The 18,331-nt window shown below is 46.3% G+C and overlaps 1 protein-coding gene across 1 annotated transcript; it reads left to right on the forward strand.

The window, feature by feature from the left end:
• Window positions 1-8,127: 8,127 nt before the first annotated feature.
• On the forward strand, window positions 8,128-9,955 carry LOC132897611 (interferon-induced protein with tetratricopeptide repeats 5-like). Its single transcript, XM_060938854.1, has 2 exons — window positions 8,128-8,191; window positions 8,472-9,955. Exons 1-2 carry the CDS (start codon window positions 8,128-8,130, stop codon window positions 9,953-9,955), a joined length of 1,548 nt encoding a protein of 515 aa, XP_060794837.1.
• The last annotated feature ends 8,376 nt before the right edge of the window (window positions 9,956-18,331 follow it).

Genomic DNA, 18,331 nt, shown 5'->3' on the forward strand with positions numbered 1-18,331 from the left:
ATTACAAATATCCTGTTTGATATATAGCCAATTATTTATACATTCATGAGAGTTAATAGTGACTGTATACTGTCTGAATTTAAAAAATATAAATATATATATATATATATGTACACACAAACACACACGATAAGATATTAAGATTACTGTTATAATGAATAGATCATTAGTTCAATATGCTATTAATATTAAATGTAGTAATGGAAGAAGATGACTGCTTTACTCCCTATTAATGTTCTATTATTAAAGTTTGTCCTGCACTTTGTTTTGAAAAAATCACTTTCTTCTTATGGAAATTAAAGTACTTTTAAGTGAGAAATCATAACCTGTGTTGATCTCTTTCCTGCAGAACAAATATTGAGGTTTTTCACCCACGTGACCAAGTCATGTGATGCATCGTTAGGCTGCCATTTTGGACGTCACGGCTCGAATCAGTTTGAATGCGAGGAAGGCGACAAACGAAAAACATAAAAGAAAAAGGAGCGAGATGCAGAAAACACCTTCACTATCCAGCGACGTAGGGCATTTACAGGGCGAGCAGAGGGAGAGGTATTTGCAAAAATTGAGGTTAGCAGGCTTAGAGAACGACGTTTACCTGCTTCCACCAGGATTGTTCACTGACGTCCGGAAGTACACAAAGCCCTCGTCTTTACCTGACTTCGGCCCACATGATCTGTATACCTATGTCGTTAAAAACCCATCGCCATACACAGGTATTGATCTGAAAGCGTATAAGAGTTTGGATGCCTACAAATATTTTGTGTCAGGCTGGGTAACATGCCTACATCAGCGGGTCGTCCCTGGTGCCGGTGGTCGCCATCTTATTACAGCTAAGGTTTGTTCACGTTTTCATTTACTTTCGGTCCTCAGGATAAACAAAATGTTATTAAATGTCATTGAAATAACTTCTTAGTCTGTTGAGACATGGCCCGTTATAAATTTGCTGTTACCAGGCAATGACCAAGAACTGTATTATTAGGGTCGGTGTCTGTGTTGTAGCAGTGTACTAGCAGCTAGCTGTTAGCACTAGCTAATGTCAACAACATCATAGCTGGTATGTTACTGTAGCAATATTTACGTTCAGTCATTTGGATGACTGTTAAAACCTTTCAGTCTCAAGTTTTTCCTTTACTGTATTTACTAGTTTACTGTAATAATGATCCGGCAGCTATTTACACCGGATCCAGTGTAAATAGCTGCCGGAGCGCGCTCCGGCTTGCTCCCCCTCAAATTAAGCAGCGCGCTCCGGCTTGCTCCCGGAGTGCTCCGGCCAAGGTTCCGGAGCGCGCTCCGGCTTGCTCCCCCTCAAATTAAGCAGCGCGCTCCGGCTTGCTCCCGGAGTGCTCCGGCCGAGGTTCCGGAGTGCGTTCCGGCATGCTCCCCCTCAAATTAAGTAGCACGCTCCCGCTTGCTCCCGGAGTACTCCGGCCGAGGTTCCGGAGCGCGCTCCGGCAGCTATTTACACTGGATCCAGTGTAAATAGCTGCCGGATCATAATTACAGTAAACTAGTAAATACAGTAAAGGAAAAACTTGAGACTGAAAGGTTTTAACGGTCATCCAAATGACTGAACGTAAACATTGCTACAGTAACATACCAGCTACTATGTTGTTGACATTAGCTAGCTTGACCTTCAAAATGGCGGACACCGGGGCGTCACGTGACCCTGTGACGTCAGGTGAAATACCTCAATAGCCATAGACTAAATAACACGTTAGATACAACTGCAACTAAATGTGTTTCTTCTCTTTTTCCTTTTTCATTTTGTAGGAGCAAATACAGCTGTTAAAAAAAAAACTAGATAAACAGGTAGACACACCTGGTTATGAAATATGGACGTCTAATAAACACAGCTGTCTGTCAAGTTGTACATGCTCACATATTGTACCCTGATGGCTTAATACAAGACACTTATATAATGCATTCAGGAATAATGAATGTGTTGAGAGTGGATATACACACAGACATGAGTAATGTGGAAATGAAAGTAAACAGGACACTTTGTGCTGAAAGGAGATATGCAGAGCCTTTATTTTTAAATAAATTTCTGAGTGGATAGTATCTCCATCCTTTACTCTTGCATGCTGTAAAATGGGAATAAAAATATACTTTTGAGAGTTAAAAATCAACCACGAAGTTGGCAATCGAGCTGCCCCCACTGAGCCAGCCCTGAGTGCGTGACATCACAGCTGTCACCGGTTTTAAAGGTCATAGGCAACGGTCGGGGGTGAAACGTGGAATATCAACTTTATTGTCTAGAACAACCCAAAAAGCGAATTCAATCTGCCTAGTGTCTAATTTGCACCCTAAAATGGAATAAAACAGCTAAAATATACTGTTTTGCCCAATTTCCAAAGGTTTGTTTACATCTCACTTATGCGCACTTTCACTGCCAGTGAACCATCGTCGTGACGTCATTTGAGCCAAACAGACCGGGAGCAGTTCTGTGTTTACCTGCGAACCAAGCACACGTGTACGGACTTTGGTCGTGAGAGGTTGTGTAAAATGTCTGAAAGCGATAGCGATTTTGAAGTAGGAATTCTCCAAATTAAATATCGAGAGGTGAAACCATATATGTATGAACCTATGGCCATTGCAAAGCAATCAGTGAACGTGGTTCACTGGTTTGACTGTGCGGCTTCGGAATCGGACAGCGACTCGGCCGACTCTGATCGCGGTGACCCCGGACCTCAACAAGACTCGCTCCCAAATGATTTATCCTGGTAATTATGATAAATTCTTACTTTCGTCGTAATACTAAATAAGAGCCCTTTTGAAGAATAATTAAACCGCCCTCCCTAGTGGATATAGGTAACAATTACTGGACAGTGCACCGGTAGGCCACATTAGCCTGCCATCCGCGGCATTATACTATTTATAGCCTACTCTAAGCGAGAAAATATCCCTTTGTCTCCTTTCCACAATGACTGTACAGGATCCCTCAGGATTCTTGAGTCAAGTCAAGTCAACTTTATTGTCAAATATGCTATACATGCTCGACATACAGCACAGATGAAATTTCAGTCCGCTCTGACCCGCAGTGCAAACAGGCAATGCAATAAATAAAAATAGAATAACTGAAATAAACAATATAAACACACATATGCATACACACACAACCCCGATTCCAAAAAAGTTGGGACAAAGTACAAATTGTAAATAAAAACGGAATGCAATAATTTACAAATCTCAAAAACTGATATTGTATTCACAATAGAACATAGACAACATATCAAATATCGAAAGTGAGACATTTTGAAATTTCATGCCAAATACTGTCTCATATGAAATTTCATGACAGCAACACATCTCAAAAAAGTTGGGACAGGGGCAATAAGAGGCTGGAAAAGTTAAAGGTACAAAAAAGGAACAGCTGGAGGACCAATTTGCAACTCATTAGGTCAATTGGCAATAGGTCATTAACATGACTGGGTATAAAAAGAGCATCTTGGAGTGGCAGCGGCTCTCAGAAGTAAAGATGGGAAGAGGATCACCAATCCCCCTAATTCTGCGCCGACAAATAGTGGAGCAATATCAGAAAGGAGTTCGACAGTGTAAAATTGCAAAGAGTTTGAACATATCATCATCTAAAGTGCATAATATCATCAAAAGATTCAGAGAATCTGGAAGAATCTCTGTGCGTAAGGGTCAAGGCCGGAAAACCATACCGGGTGCCCATGATCTTCGGGCCCTTAGACGGCACTGCATCACATACAGGCATGCTTCTGTATTGGAAATCACAAAATGGGCTCAGGAATATTTCCAGAGAACATTATCTGTGAACACAATTCACCGTGTCATCCGCCGTTGCCAGCTAAAACTCTACAGTTCAAAGAAGAAGCTGTATCTAAACATGATCCAGAAGCGCAAACGTCTTCTCTGGGCCAAGGCTCATTTAAAATGGACTGTGGCAAAGTGGAAAACTGTTCTGTGGTCAGACGAATCAAAATTTGAAGTTCTTTATGGAAATCAGGGACGCCGTGTCATTCGGACTAAAGAGGAGAAGGACCACCCAAGTTGTTATCAGCGCTCAGTTCAGAAGCCTGCATCTCTGATGGTATGGGGTTATATTAGTGCGTGTGGCATGGGCAGCTTACACATCTGGAAACAGAACCTCTTCATCTGTCCACACTACAGCGAAGCGCTACAGTACCGATACTGTACCGGTACGAAACCCATACATTTGTGGGTTTCGTACTGATACAGTTATACCGCTACAGTACCGGTATAGTTGCTAGTGTGGACAGGTGTTGCGGTACGAAAGTAGTATCGTATCGGTACAAAATCCCTAGTGTGGACAGGGTAATAGAGATAAACAACCATTCACACTTACATTCACACCTACGGTCAATTTCGAGCCACCAACTAGCCTAACCTGCATGTCTTTGGACTGTGGGGGGAAACCAGAACACCTGGAGGAAACATGGAAAGAGACACGGCGAGAACATGCAAACTCCACACAGAAAGGAAGGAAGGAAGGAAAATTTATTTCTAAAGCACATTTAAACACAGTTTACACTGACCAAAGTGCTGTACAGAGTGTAAAAATAAATAGATATATTAAAGCCGCTAGCGGCCTTGACGGGCCCTCGCACGTGTGGTTCCGCAACCCAGGACATTCCACCACCCAACAAAACAGTCACATGTCATATACTCATCAAATATTCAAAGGTGATGTGCATGTTGCAAATGCCATGACTGCTTGACGGATGAGAGATAGACAAAGACTGTGTGTGTGTGTGTGTGTGTGTGGTGTGAAAATGTACATTTATATATGTACAAAACTATACATATGTCTCCTCCTTATCTCTATCTCACGCTGTAATCTTAAGTCATCTTAGCTTTCCTGTGTCTGCAGTGTGTGTGTGTGCGCATGCAGAGTTTTCATATGTCTGCAACAAAATGCACAATGATGGGGGCTCTACAATCCCGATTCCAAAAAAGTTGGGACAAAGTACATATTGTAAATAAAAACGGAATGCAATAATTTACAAATCTCTAAAACTGATATTGTATTCACAATAGAACATAGACAACATATCAAATGTCGAAAGTGAGACATTTTGAAATTTCATGCCAAATATTGGCTCATTTGAAATTTCATGACAGCAACACATCTCAAAAAAGTTGGGACAGGGGCAATAAGAGGCTGGAAAAGTTAAAGGTACAAAAAAGGAACAGCTGGAGGACCAAACTGCAACTCATTAGGTCAATTGGCAATAGGTCATTAACATGACTGGGTATAAAAAGAGCATCTTGGAGTGGCAGCGGCTCTCAGAAGTAAAGATGGGAAGAGGATCACCAATCCCCCCAATTCTGCACCGACAAATAGTGGAGCAATATCAGAAATGAGTTTGACAGTGTAAAATTGCAAAGAGTTTGAACATATCATCATCTACAGTGCATAATATCATCAAAAGATTCAGAGAATCTGGAAGAATCTCTGTGCGTAAGGGTCAAGGCCGGAAAACCATACCGGGTGCCCGTGATCTTCGGGCCCTTAGACGGCACTGCATCACATACAGGCATGCTTCTGTATTGGAAATCACAAAATGGGCTCAGGAATATTTCCAGAGAACATTATCTGTGAACACAATTCACCGTGCCATCCGCTGTTGCCAGCTAAAACTCTATAGTTCAAAGAAGAAGCCGTATCTAAACATGATCCAGAAGCGCAGACGTCTTCTCTGGGCCAAGGCTCGTTTAAAATGGACTGTGGCAAAGTGGAAAACTGTTCTGTGGTCAGACGAATCAAAATTTGAAGTTCTTTATGGAAATCAGGGACGCCGTGTCATTCGGACTAAAGAGGAGAAGGATGACCCGAGTTGATATCAGCGCTCAGTTCAGAAGCCTGCATCTCTGATGGTATGGGGTTGCATTAGTGTGTGTGGCATGGGCAGCTTACACATCTGGAAAGACACCATCAATGCTGAAAGGTATATCCAGGTTCTAGAGCAACATATGCTCCCATCCAGACGACGTCTCTTTCAGGGAAGACCTTGCATTTTCCAACATGACAATGCCAAACCACATACTGCATCAATTACAGCATCATGGCTGCGTAGAAGAAGGGTCCGGGTACTGAACTGGCCAGCCTGCAGTCCAGATCTTTCACCCATAGAAAACATTTGGCGCATCATAAAACGGAAGATACGACAAAAAAGACCTAGACAGTTGAGCAACTAGAATCCTACATTAGACAAGAATGGGTTAACATTCCTATCCCTAAACTTGAGCAACTTGTCTCCTCAGTCCCCAGACGTTTACAGACTGTTGTAAAGAGAAAAGGGGATGTCTCACAGTGGGAAACATGGCCTTGTCCCAACTTTTTTGAGATGTGTTGTTGTCATGAAATTTAAAATCACCTAATTTTTCTCTTTAAATGATACATTTTCTCAGTTTAAACATTTGATATGTCATCTATGTTCTATTCTGAATAAAATATGGAATTTTGAAACTTCCACATCATTGCATTCCGTTTTTATTTACAATTTGTACTTTGTCCCAACTTTTTTGGAACCGGGGTTGTATTTTGGTCTCATCTGACCACATGACCTTCTCCCATGCCTCCTCTGGATCATCCAGATGGTCATTGGCAAACTTCAGATGGGCCTGGACATGTGCTGGCTTGAGCAGGGGGACCTTGCGCGCACTGCAGGATTTTAATCCATAATGGTGTAGTGTGTTACTAATGGTAATCTTTGAGACTGTGGTCCCAGCTCTCTTCAGGTCATTGACCAGGTTCTCCCATGTAGTTCTGGGCTGATCCCTCACCTTTCTCATGATCACTGATACCTCACAAGGCGATATCTTGCATGGAGCCCCAGACTGAGGGAGACTGACAGTCGTCTTGGAGTTTCTTCCATTTTCTAATAATTGCGCCAACAGTTGTTGCCTTCTCACCAAGCTGCTTGCCTATTGTCCTGTAGCCCATCCCAGCCTTGTGCAGGTCTACAATTTTGTCCCTGGTGTCCTTAGACAGCTCTTTGGTCTTGCCCATGGTGGAGAGGTTGGAGTCTGATTGATTGAGTGTGTGAACAGGTGTCTTTTATACAGATAATGAGTTCAAACAGGTACAATTAATACAGGTAATGAGTGGAGAATAGGAGAGCTCTTAAAGAAAAACTAACAGGTCTGTGAGAGCCAGAATTCTTGCTGGTTGGTACCAGCATCAAATACTTATTTCATGCAATAAAATGCAAATTAAATATTTAAAAATCATACAATGTGATTTTCTGGATTTTTTTTTTTAGATTCTGTCTCTCATAGTTGAAGTTTACCTATGATAAAAATTACAGACCTCTCCATTCTTTGTAAGTGGGAAAACTTTCAAAATCGGCAGTATGTCCAATACTTATTTTCCCCACTGTAAGTACAGTACATCTGTCCAAAACTTTCAAAACATTTTCTTTTCTTTTTTTAATGTTTATTTCTGCCTTTATTTTTGGATTTGTTTGTTTATTTATGTTCTGTGACTCCAGTATAGTGCTATGGGCAGAGAAAAGGAAACGAAAGTTAAAGAAAGGAGATTATTATCTTCTGCTTCTGTTTAATACTGCATAATGCACAATGTGCTGTTTTGTAAATTATGTTTTTAAGAATGAGTATGATTTGATATTTGAGACTCAGTAACTTCATTTACAATTTCAATCCAGATGTTTACATTGGGGCGGCACGGTGGTGTAGTGGTTAGCGCTGTCGCCTCACAGCAAGAAGGTCGGCGTTCGAGCCCCGTGGCCGGCGAGGGCCTTTCTGTGTGGAGTTTGCATGTTCTCCCCGTGTCCGTGTGGGTTTCTTCCGGGTGCTCCAGTTTCCCCCACAGTCCAAAGACATGCAGGTTAGGTTAACTGGTGACTCTAAATTGACCGTAGGTGTGAATGTGAGTGTGAATAGTTGTCTGTGTCTATGTGTCAGCCCTGTGATGACCTGGCAACTTGTCCAGGGTGTACCCCGCCTTTTGCCTGTAGTCAGCTGGGATAGGCTCCAGCTTGCGTGTGACCCTGTAGAACAGGATAAAGCGGCTAGAGATAATGAGATGAGATGTTTACATTGTTATTTGCTGATGTCATCCAAAGAGTTGAGGCTGCATTTGAAAAGAAAATATTTTCGGTTTCCTTTCCTGAACAAATGGGTGTGGATTTAAATCGCTTCTATCTGTATCACTGTAGTCTCCCTGATCTGTTTTCACAGTGTGAGATACACAGAGACTGAACACAATGAGATAAATGCTGTCATTCTGCCTGAATACTAAACCTTCCTTTCACTGAAAGCACCCATAAGGGTACATTTTGTTTCTACCTTTAGTCTGTATTTCTAACCTAATATGAATTAATGTTACAAAAATAATTGAAGGTACATAATTGGACCTTATGAACCACTCTTGTTCCACAGAGGAACTGTTTACATGTACTTTATTGATATAAAAGGTTTATATTGTTTTTTGTTTTTCTCTGAGAATTATACTATTTTAGTGAGTTTCATTCATGCATGTGACTCAGTTATTTCTTTCTCTACTAGTTCAACACAAGACACATTTTTCAAAACCAGACTTCTTCAGCTGGAATGCCATTTTACCTGGGCTCTGAACAAAAATGATGTAGATCTCACTGACCTTCTGAACAGGCTAGAAGAACAGCTTAACCTGGATCTTGGAGGGGAGACAGGAGCTGCACGTGCACACAGCTATAAGGGATTTGTGAAATTTCTTCTTGGCTCCAATACTGAGGCTCTCAGCAACTTTGAGAGATCTGTAGAGCTCACTAAGTCTCGTGGAAATGACTGTGACAAGTTGTTTGTTGTTGCTTATGGAGACCTTGCATGGTTATACTATCACATGGGTAATTTCACAGAGTGTGAAAGCTACTTGAGTAAGCTGAGCGAGATTAAAGTGAAATATCCATCTGTCCCATATGCTGAGGTGCTTGGAGAAAAAGGATGGACATTCCTTAAGTTTTCTCAGAAATATTATGAATGGGCGAAAAAGTGCTTCAAGAAGGCCCTGGAGCTGGAACCAGAGGACCCTGAATGGAATGCCGGCCTTGCTATTGCTCTGTATCGGCTGGAGTATAATCTCCAAAATTCAGCGGTGTCAACTGAAACTTCAACTGAAAATTCAACTGATCAGCTTAGATGGGCCATAGCCACGAACCCAGACGATGATGTTCTTAAGGTTCTGCTTGCACTTAGATTGACTGTTGACAAGAAGTACAATGAGGCAGAGAGCCTAGTGGAGCAAGCCTTAGAGAGCTCTCCAGAACATCCAAATGTGCTTCGATATGTTGCAAAGTTTTTGCGGAATCAAGGGTCTGTGGACAGGTCTATTGCCCTCCTAAAGACAGCATTAGAGAAAGTGACCAATGCAGCCTTTATACACCATCAGCTGGGGCTTTGCTATAAGCAAAAGATCCAGAATCTGAGGTTTGCAGGAAGCCACCACAGAACAGGTGCTGAAATTAAGCAAGCTCAAGAGCAGTGCATCTACCACTTGGAGATAGCGACCAAACTGAAGACTGGTTTCATCCTTGCTATGAGTGATCTGGCCCTCCAGTATGGGGTGAAGCGGGATATGCAGAGAGCAGAAGAAATGTTCCACAATGCATTTCAGACAGCTAAAGAAAGAAACGAGAACTGCCAGTATGTTCATCTCTGTTATGCAGAATTCCAGCAGTACAGTATGAAATGTGAGCCTGCTGCCATCAAACACTACACTGAATGTCTGAATTTAAATCCAAAGACATATCATGGGAAGAAAAGTGCTGAAAGTCTGAAAAAGATTGCAAAGAGAAGAATTGAGAACAACCCAGAGGATGGAGAGGCCTTTGGAATACTCGGAATCATTCATAAGGAACAAGGAGAAAAGCAACAAGCCATAGAGTGCTTTGAGAAAGCGCTGAGCTGTGAAGACAATGAGGATTATCTCAGTCATCTTTGTGAACTTCAGATTTCATTACAGTAATATTACAAATATCCTGTTTGATATATAGCCAATTATTTATACATTCATGAGAGTTAATAGTGACTGTATACTGTCTGAATTTAAAAAATATAAATATATATATATATATATGTACACACAAACACACACGATAAGATATTAAGATTACTGTTATAATGAATAGATCATTAGTTCAATATGCTATTAATATTAAATGTAGTAATGGAAGAAGATGACTGCTTTACTCCCTATTAATGTTCTATTATTAAAGTTTGTCCTGCACTTTGTTTTGAAAAAATCACTTTCTTCTTATGGAAATTAAAGTACTTTTAAGTGAGAAATCATAACCTGTGTTGATCTCTTTCCTGCAGAACAAATATTGAGGTTTTTCACCCACGTGACCAAGTCATGTGATGCATCGTTAGGCTGCCATTTTGGACGTCACGGCTCGAATCAGTTTGAATGCGAGGAAGGCGACAAACGAAAAACATAAAAGAAAAAGGAGCGAGATGCAGAAAACACCTTCACTATCCAGCGACGTAGGGCATTTACAGGGCGAGCAGAGGGAGAGGTATTTGCAAAAATTGAGGTTAGCAGGCTTAGAGAACGACGTTTACCTGCTTCCACCAGGATTGTTCACTGACGTCCGGAAGTACACAAAGCCCTCGTCTTTACCTGACTTCGGCCCACATGATCTGTATACCTATGTCGTTAAAAACCCATCGCCATACACAGGTATTGATCTGAAAGCGTATAAGAGTTTGGATGCCTACAAATATTTTGTGTCAGGCTGGGTAACATGCCTACATCAGCGGGTCGTCCCTGGTGCCGGTGGTCGCCATCTTATTACAGCTAAGGTTTGTTCACGTTTTCATTTACTTTCGGTCCTCAGGATAAACAAAATGTTATTAAATGTCATTGAAATAACTTCTTAGTCTGTTGAGACATGGCCCGTTATAAATTTGCTGTTACCAGGCAATGACCAAGAACTGTATTATTAGGGTCGGTGTCTGTGTTGTAGCAGTGTACTAGCAGCTAGCTGTTAGCACTAGCTAATGTCAACAACATCATAGCTGGTATGTTACTGTAGCAATATTTACGTTCAGTCATTTGGATGACTGTTAAAACCTTTCAGTCTCAAGTTTTTCCTTTACTGTATTTACTAGTTTACTGTAATAATGATCCGGCAGCTATTTACACCGGATCCAGTGTAAATAGCTGCCGGAGCGCGCTCCGGCTTGCTCCCCCTCAAATTAAGCAGCGCGCTCCGGCTTGCTCCCGGAGTGCTCCGGCCAAGGTTCCGGAGCGCGCTCCGGCTTGCTCCCCCTCAAATTAAGCAGCGCGCTCCGGCTTGCTCCCGGAGTGCTCCGGCCGAGGTTCCGGAGTGCGTTCCGGCATGCTCCCCCTCAAATTAAGTAGCACGCTCCCGCTTGCTCCCGGAGTACTCCGGCCGAGGTTCCGGAGCGCGCTCCGGCAGCTATTTACACTGGATCCAGTGTAAATAGCTGCCGGATCATAATTACAGTAAACTAGTAAATACAGTAAAGGAAAAACTTGAGACTGAAAGGTTTTAACGGTCATCCAAATGACTGAACGTAAACATTGCTACAGTAACATACCAGCTACTATGTTGTTGACATTAGCTAGCTTGACCTTCAAAATGGCGGACACCGGGGCGTCACGTGACCCTGTGACGTCAGGTGAAATACCTCAATAGCCATAGACTAAATAACACGTTAGATACAACTGCAACTAAATGTGTTTCTTCTCTTTTTCCTTTTTCATTTTGTAGGAGCAAATACAGCTGTTAAAAAAAAAACTAGATAAACAGGTAGACACACCTGGTTATGAAATATGGACGTCTAATAAACACAGCTGTCTGTCAAGTTGTACATGCTCACATATTGTACCCTGATGGCTTAATACAAGACACTTATATAATGCATTCAGGAATAATGAATGTGTTGAGAGTGGATATACACACAGACATGAGTAATGTGGAAATGAAAGTAAACAGGACACTTTGTGCTGAAAGGAGATATGCAGAGCCTTTATTTTTAAATAAATTTCTGAGTGGATAGTATCTCCATCCTTTACTCTTGCATGCTGTAAAATGGGAATAAAAATATACTTTTGAGAGTTAAAAATCAACCACGAAGTTGGCAATCGAGCTGCCCCCACTGAGCCAGCCCTGAGTGCGTGACATCACAGCTGTCACCGGTTTTAAAGGTCATAGGCAACGGTCGGGGGTGAAACGTGGAATATCAACTTTATTGTCTAGAACAACCCAAAAAGCGAATTCAATCTGCCTAGTGTCTAATTTGCACCCTAAAATGGAATAAAACAGCTAAAATATACTGTTTTGCCCAATTTCCAAAGGTTTGTTTACATCTCACTTATGCGCACTTTCACTGCCAGTGAACCATCGTCGTGACGTCATTTGAGCCAAACAGACCGGGAGCAGTTCTGTGTTTACCTGCGAACCAAGCACACGTGTACGGACTTTGGTCGTGAGAGGTTGTGTAAAATGTCTGAAAGCGATAGCGATTTTGAAGTAGGAATTCTCCAAATTAAATATCGAGAGGTGAAACCATATATGTATGAACCTATGGCCATTGCAAAGCAATCAGTGAACGTGGTTCACTGGTTTGACTGTGCGGCTTCGGAATCGGACAGCGACTCGGCCGACTCTGATCGCGGTGACCCCGGACCTCAACAAGACTCGCTCCCAAATGATTTATCCTGGTAATTATGATAAATTCTTACTTTCGTCGTAATACTAAATAAGAGCCCTTTTGAAGAATAATTAAACCGCCCTCCCTAGTGGATATAGGTAACAATTACTGGACAGTGCACCGGTAGGCCACATTAGCCTGCCATCCGCGGCATTATACTATTTATAGCCTACTCTAAGCGAGAAAATATCCCTTTGTCTCCTTTCCACAATGACTGTACAGGATCCCTCAGGATTCTTGAGTCAAGTCAAGTCAACTTTATTGTCAAATATGCTATACATGCTCGACATACAGCACAGATGAAATTTCAGTCCGCTCTGACCCGCAGTGCAAACAGGCAATGCAATAAATAAAAATAGAATAACTGAAATAAACAATATAAACACACATATGCATACACACACAACCCCGATTCCAAAAAAGTTGGGACAAAGTACAAATTGTAAATAAAAACGGAATGCAATAATTTACAAATCTCAAAAACTGATATTGTATTCACAATAGAACATAGACAACATATCAAATATCGAAAGTGAGACATTTTGAAATTTCATGCCAAATACTGTCTCATATGAAATTTCATGACAGCAACACATCTCAAAAAAGTTGGGACAGGGGCAATAAGAGGCTGGAAAAGTTAAAGGTACAAAAAAGGAACAGCTGGAGGACCAATTTGCAACTCATTAGGTCAATTGGCAATAGGTCATTGTGGCAGCGGGGGCGTGGTCAAGCACCGGTCTGTGACAGGAGGGCGGAGTCGGGGAAGGTAAGTGGCAGATTCACTTCACCTGAGAGCAATTAACCTGTTTGTGTGTCTTCCCAGGGACCGCGCCCTATTTAGGGAGGGAGAGCGAGAGCAGAGGAGATCTCTCCCGAACCAGACACCTGATGTGTGTGTGTGCGTGTGTCTGGGTAAAACCTCTTGTGTCCCCTGAAAAGTGGAAACAATTAAACTGTTTGTTGAACCTGATCTCTGTCCTGCCGTCCTCTGTGCTCCACCCACACCTAGGGAAGTCTACAGTGGTGCCGAAACCCGGGAAATGGAGCACCAACCCAGCAGCCCCATGGAATCCTCCCCGTTCACCGACCTGGTCCACGCCCTCGCCACGGCTCAGCAAAGCCAGCACCAGGCGCTCATCACACTCCGAAAGGAACAAGAGCGGCGCTTCGATGCCCTGGTGCTGGCCCAGCAAGAAGATCGCAAGGCGTTCCGGCGTCTCCTCGCGTCGGCGGGGCCCACCAGCGCTCCGGCCGCGGGCCCGTCTCCCCTCACCTTAACTAAGATGGGCCCGCAGGATGACCCCGAGGCTTTCTTCACGTTATTCGAACAGGTCGCTGAAGCCTCGGGGTGGCCGATGGAGCAGCGCGCGGCGCGCCTCCTCCCCCTCCTGACGGGAGAGGCGCAGCTGGCTGCACTACAGCTCCCCGCCGATCGCCGGCTGGCCTACGCCGACCTTCGCCGGGCTGTCCTTCAGCGCGTGGGGCGCACGCCGGAGCAGCAGCGCCAGCGCTTCCGCGCGCTGCGGATGGAGGAAGTCGGCAGCCCGTTCGCGTTCGGCCAGCAGCTCCGGGACGCCTGCTGGCGGTGGCTGAGGGCCGAAGATCGCGACGCCGAGGGAATCGTCGATCAGGTGGTACTGGAACAGTTCATCGCCCGCTTACCAGCAGGAGCCGCGGAGTGGGTCCAGTGCCACCGCCCGGCGTCGCTGGATCAGGCAGTCGAGCTGGCGGAGGATCATCTGGCGGCTGTCTCGGCGGCAGGACAGCGGATGTCGACATCTCTTCTCTCCTCTTCTCTTTCTCTCTCTCTCTCCCCTCCTTCTGTGTCCCGTCCTCGCCCCATTCCCCCACCGCGGAGGCGGGGGCCGGCACCACCCCTGCCGGCCCGCCGCACCCGCGGTGCCCTCCCGTGTCTCCCTTCTGTGTCTGTCTCTCCCCCACCTCAGGTGAGTGAGCCCCAGAGCACCGGTGCAGAGGGGAAGCCCGGGCCGGTTTGCTGGCGCTGCGGGGAACCGGACCACCTTCAACAGCAGTGCACAGCAATGGAAGTGGGCGCGGTGGTTCGGATCCCCGACGCGCCAGAGGCCGCCCTCGATCGGGCCGGAGCGTATCGCATACCGGTGAGTATCCAAGGGGCTACATATCAGGCATTGGTGGATTCTGGTTGTAATCAGACCTCAATTCGCCAAAGCCTGGTTCAAAACGAGGCATTGGGGGGAGCACAAGGGGTGAAGGTTTTGTGTGTGCACGGGGATGTTCACAGCTACCCTTTGGGGTCGGTCCACATTATTTTCAGAGGGGAAAAATTTATAGTGAAGGCGGCGGTTAATCCTCGCCTTACCCACTCGTTAATTTTGGGGACTGATTGGCCGGGATTTCGGGGTTTAATGACGCGCCTAGTAGAGAGTGGGTCCTGCCAGTTGACAGGGGGAGGTCCCGGTGTCGTTTTGGCGGGAGCAGCTGTCGCGGAGCCGTCTACGTCATCTCCGCGTCAGGGTGAGGAGCCACCGGCTCCTCCTCTCTCTATTGGGGAATCCCTCGCGGATTTCCCATTGGAGCAGTCGCGAGACGAGACTCTGCGGCATGCGTTTGACCAAGTGAGAGTAATCGATGGTCAAACGCTCCAGCCGAACGCCACCCCGTCCTTCCCCTACTTCGCGATTATGAAGGATAGATTATACCGAGTGACGCAGGACACTCAAACTAAAGAGCGAGTCACGCAGCTTTTGATTCCAAAGAGCCGCCGGGAATTAGTATTCCAGGCGGCTCACTTTAATCCCATGGCTGGACACTTAGGGCAGGATAAAACACTAGCCCGAATAATGGCCCGATTCTATTGGCCGGGGATTCGCGGCGATGTCCGTAGGTGGTGTACGGCATGCCGCGAATGCCAGTTAGTAAATCCAGCGGCCATTCCAAAAGCGCCGTTGCGCCCTCTACCGTTAATCGAGACCCCGTTTGAAAGAATTGGGATGGATCTCGTCGGGCCATTAGATCGGTCAGCACGAGGGTACCGCTTTATATTAGTTCTAGTGGACTATGCAACGCGATACCCGGAAGCAGTGCCTCTGCGCAATATCTCAGCACGCAGTATTGCAGAGGCACTCTTCCGCGTCATCTCCCGAGTTGGAATCCCGAAAGAGATTCTGACTGATCAAGGCACTACGTTTATGTCACGAACACTACGCGAACTGTATGGGTTATTGGGGATTAAGCCGATCCGCACCAGTGTATATCACCCACAAACGGACGGTTTAGTAGAACGGTTCAACCGCACCCTCAAAAATATCATTAAAAAATTCGTAAGTGAGGACGCACGTAATTGGGATAAGTGGCTCGAACCCTTGCTGTTCTCAGTGCGAGAGGTCCCTCAAGCCTCCACGGGGTTCTCCCCGTTCGAATTATTATATGGGCGTAAGCCGCGCGGCATCCTAGACGTGCTGCGGGAAAATTGGGAGGAGGGACCTTCACAGAGTAAGAATGAAATTCAGTACGTTATGGACCTGCGCGCAAAACTCCACACGCTCACCCACCTAACTCAGGAGAATTTGCGGCAGGCCCAGGAACGGCAAGCCCGCCTGTACAACAAGGGTACGCGCCTTAGAGAGTTCACACCGGGAGATAAAGTACTCGTACTCTTGCCCACGTCGAGCTCCAAATTAATCGCCAAGTGGCAAGGACCCTTTGAGGTCACACGGCGAGTCGGGGATGTCGACTATGAGGTGAGGCGAACAGACAGGGGTGGGGCGCTACAGATTTACCACCTCAATCTGCTCAAACTCTGGAACGAGGAGGTCCCCGTGGCGTTGGTGTCGGTAGTTCCGGAGAAGGCGGAGCTGGGGCCGGAGGTTCAAAAAGGGAATTTGGCATCATGTACCTCTCCGGTCCCCTGTGGAGACCACCTCTCCCCGACCCAACTCACGGAGGTCGCCCAGTTGCAGGCCGAGTTTTCGGATGTGTTCTCGCCCCTGCCCGGTCGCACTAACCTCATAGAACACCACATAGAGACACCCCCGGGGGTGGTAGTGCGTAGCCGCCCTTATAGACTACCCGAACACAAAAAAAAGGTGGTTCGGGAAGAACTTCAGGCCATGCTCGAAATGGGCATCGTCGAGGAGTCCCACAGCGACTGGAGCAGCCCGGTGGTCTTGGTTCCCAAGGCCGACGGCTCGGTCCGGTTCTGTGTGGACTATAGAAAAGTCAACGCGGTGTCTAAATTCGACGCGTACCCAATGCCTCGCATTGATGAGCTGCTCGATCGACTAGGCACGGCTCGCTTTTACTCGACACTGGATTTAACGAAGGGATATTGGCAGATCCCCTTGACTCCATTATCCCGGGAGAAAACGGCCTTTTCCACACCGTTCGGCTTACACCAGTTCGTCACACTTCCGTTTGGGCTGTTTGGGGCGCCCGCTACGTTTCAGCGGCTGATGGACCGGGTCCTCCGGCCCCACGCCACCTATGCGGCCGCCTACCTGGACGACATTATCGTTTATAGTAACGACTGGCAGCGGCACCTGCAACACCTGAGGGCCGTCCTTAGGTCGCTGAGACGGGCGGGACTCACGGCCAACCCAAAGAAGTGTGCGATTGGGCGGGTGGAAGTACGGTATCTGGGCTTCCACTTGGGCAACGGGCAGGTGCGTCCCCAGATTAATAAGACGGCAGCGATTGCGGCCTGCCCGAGGCCCAAGACCAAAAAGGGGGTGAGACAGTTCCTGGGGCTGGCTGGCTACTATCGTAGGTTTATACCTAATTATTCGGACGTCACCAGCCCGCTGACTGACCTCACTAAAAAGGGGGCGCCAGATCCGGTCCAGTGGACGGAGCAGTGCCAGCGGGCTTTCTCTGAGGTAAAGGCTGCACTGTGTGGGGGGCCACTTTTACACTCCCCTGACTTCTCTCTCCCTTTTATGTTACAGACGGATGCGTCGGACAGAGGGCTGGGGGCCGTTTTGTCCCAGCAGGTGGAGGGGGAGGATCGCCCGGTCCTATACATCAGCCGGAAGCTGTCAGTGCGTGAGGGGCGCTACAGCACGATTGAGAAGGAGTGCCTGGCGATCAAATGGGCGGTCCTCGCCCTCCGGTACTACCTGCTGGGGCGCTCTTTCACCCTCTGTTCGGACCACGCGCCCCTCCAGTGGCTCCACCGCATGAAAGATGCCAACGCGCGGATCACCCGTTGGTATCTGGCGCTCCAACCCTTTAATTTCAAGGTGGTCCACAGGCCGGGGGCGCAGATGGTCGTGGCGGACTTCCTCTCCCGTCAAGGGGGGGGGGAGTCGGCTGCGGGCCGGACGGCTGCCCGGCCTGAGTCGGGCGGTGGGGGTATGTGGCAGCGGGGGCGTGGTCAAGCACCGGTCTGTGACAGGAGGGCGGAGTCGGGGAAGGTAAGTGGCAGATTCACTTCACCTGAGAGCAATTAACCTGTTTGTGTGTCTTCCCAGGGACCGCGCCCTATTTAGGGAGGGAGAGCGAGAGCAGAGGAGATCTCTCCCGAACCAGACACCTGATGTGTGTGTGTGCGTGTGTCTGGGTAAAACCTCTTGTGTCCCCTGAAAAGTGGAAACAATTAAACTGTTTGTTGAACCTGATCTCTGTCCTGCCGTCCTCTGTGCTCCACCCACACCTAGGGAAGTCTACAGTCATTAACATGACT

This window comes from Neoarius graeffei, chromosome 14, assembly GCF_027579695.1.
Source record: "Neoarius graeffei isolate fNeoGra1 chromosome 14, fNeoGra1.pri, whole genome shotgun sequence".
Classification (NCBI taxonomy): domain Eukaryota; kingdom Metazoa; phylum Chordata; class Actinopteri; order Siluriformes; family Ariidae; genus Neoarius; species Neoarius graeffei.

Bases quoted from the DNA above. Each gene is read 5' to 3' on its own strand.
- LOC132897611 (XM_060938854.1), top strand. From the start codon at position 8,128: ATGGGTGTGGATTTAAATCGCTTCTATCTGTATCACTGTAGTCTCCCT. The intron at 8,192-8,471 runs GTGAGATACACA...ATACTATTTTAG, and splicing joins CCCTGATCTGTTTTCACAGT to TGAGTTTCATTCATGCATGT.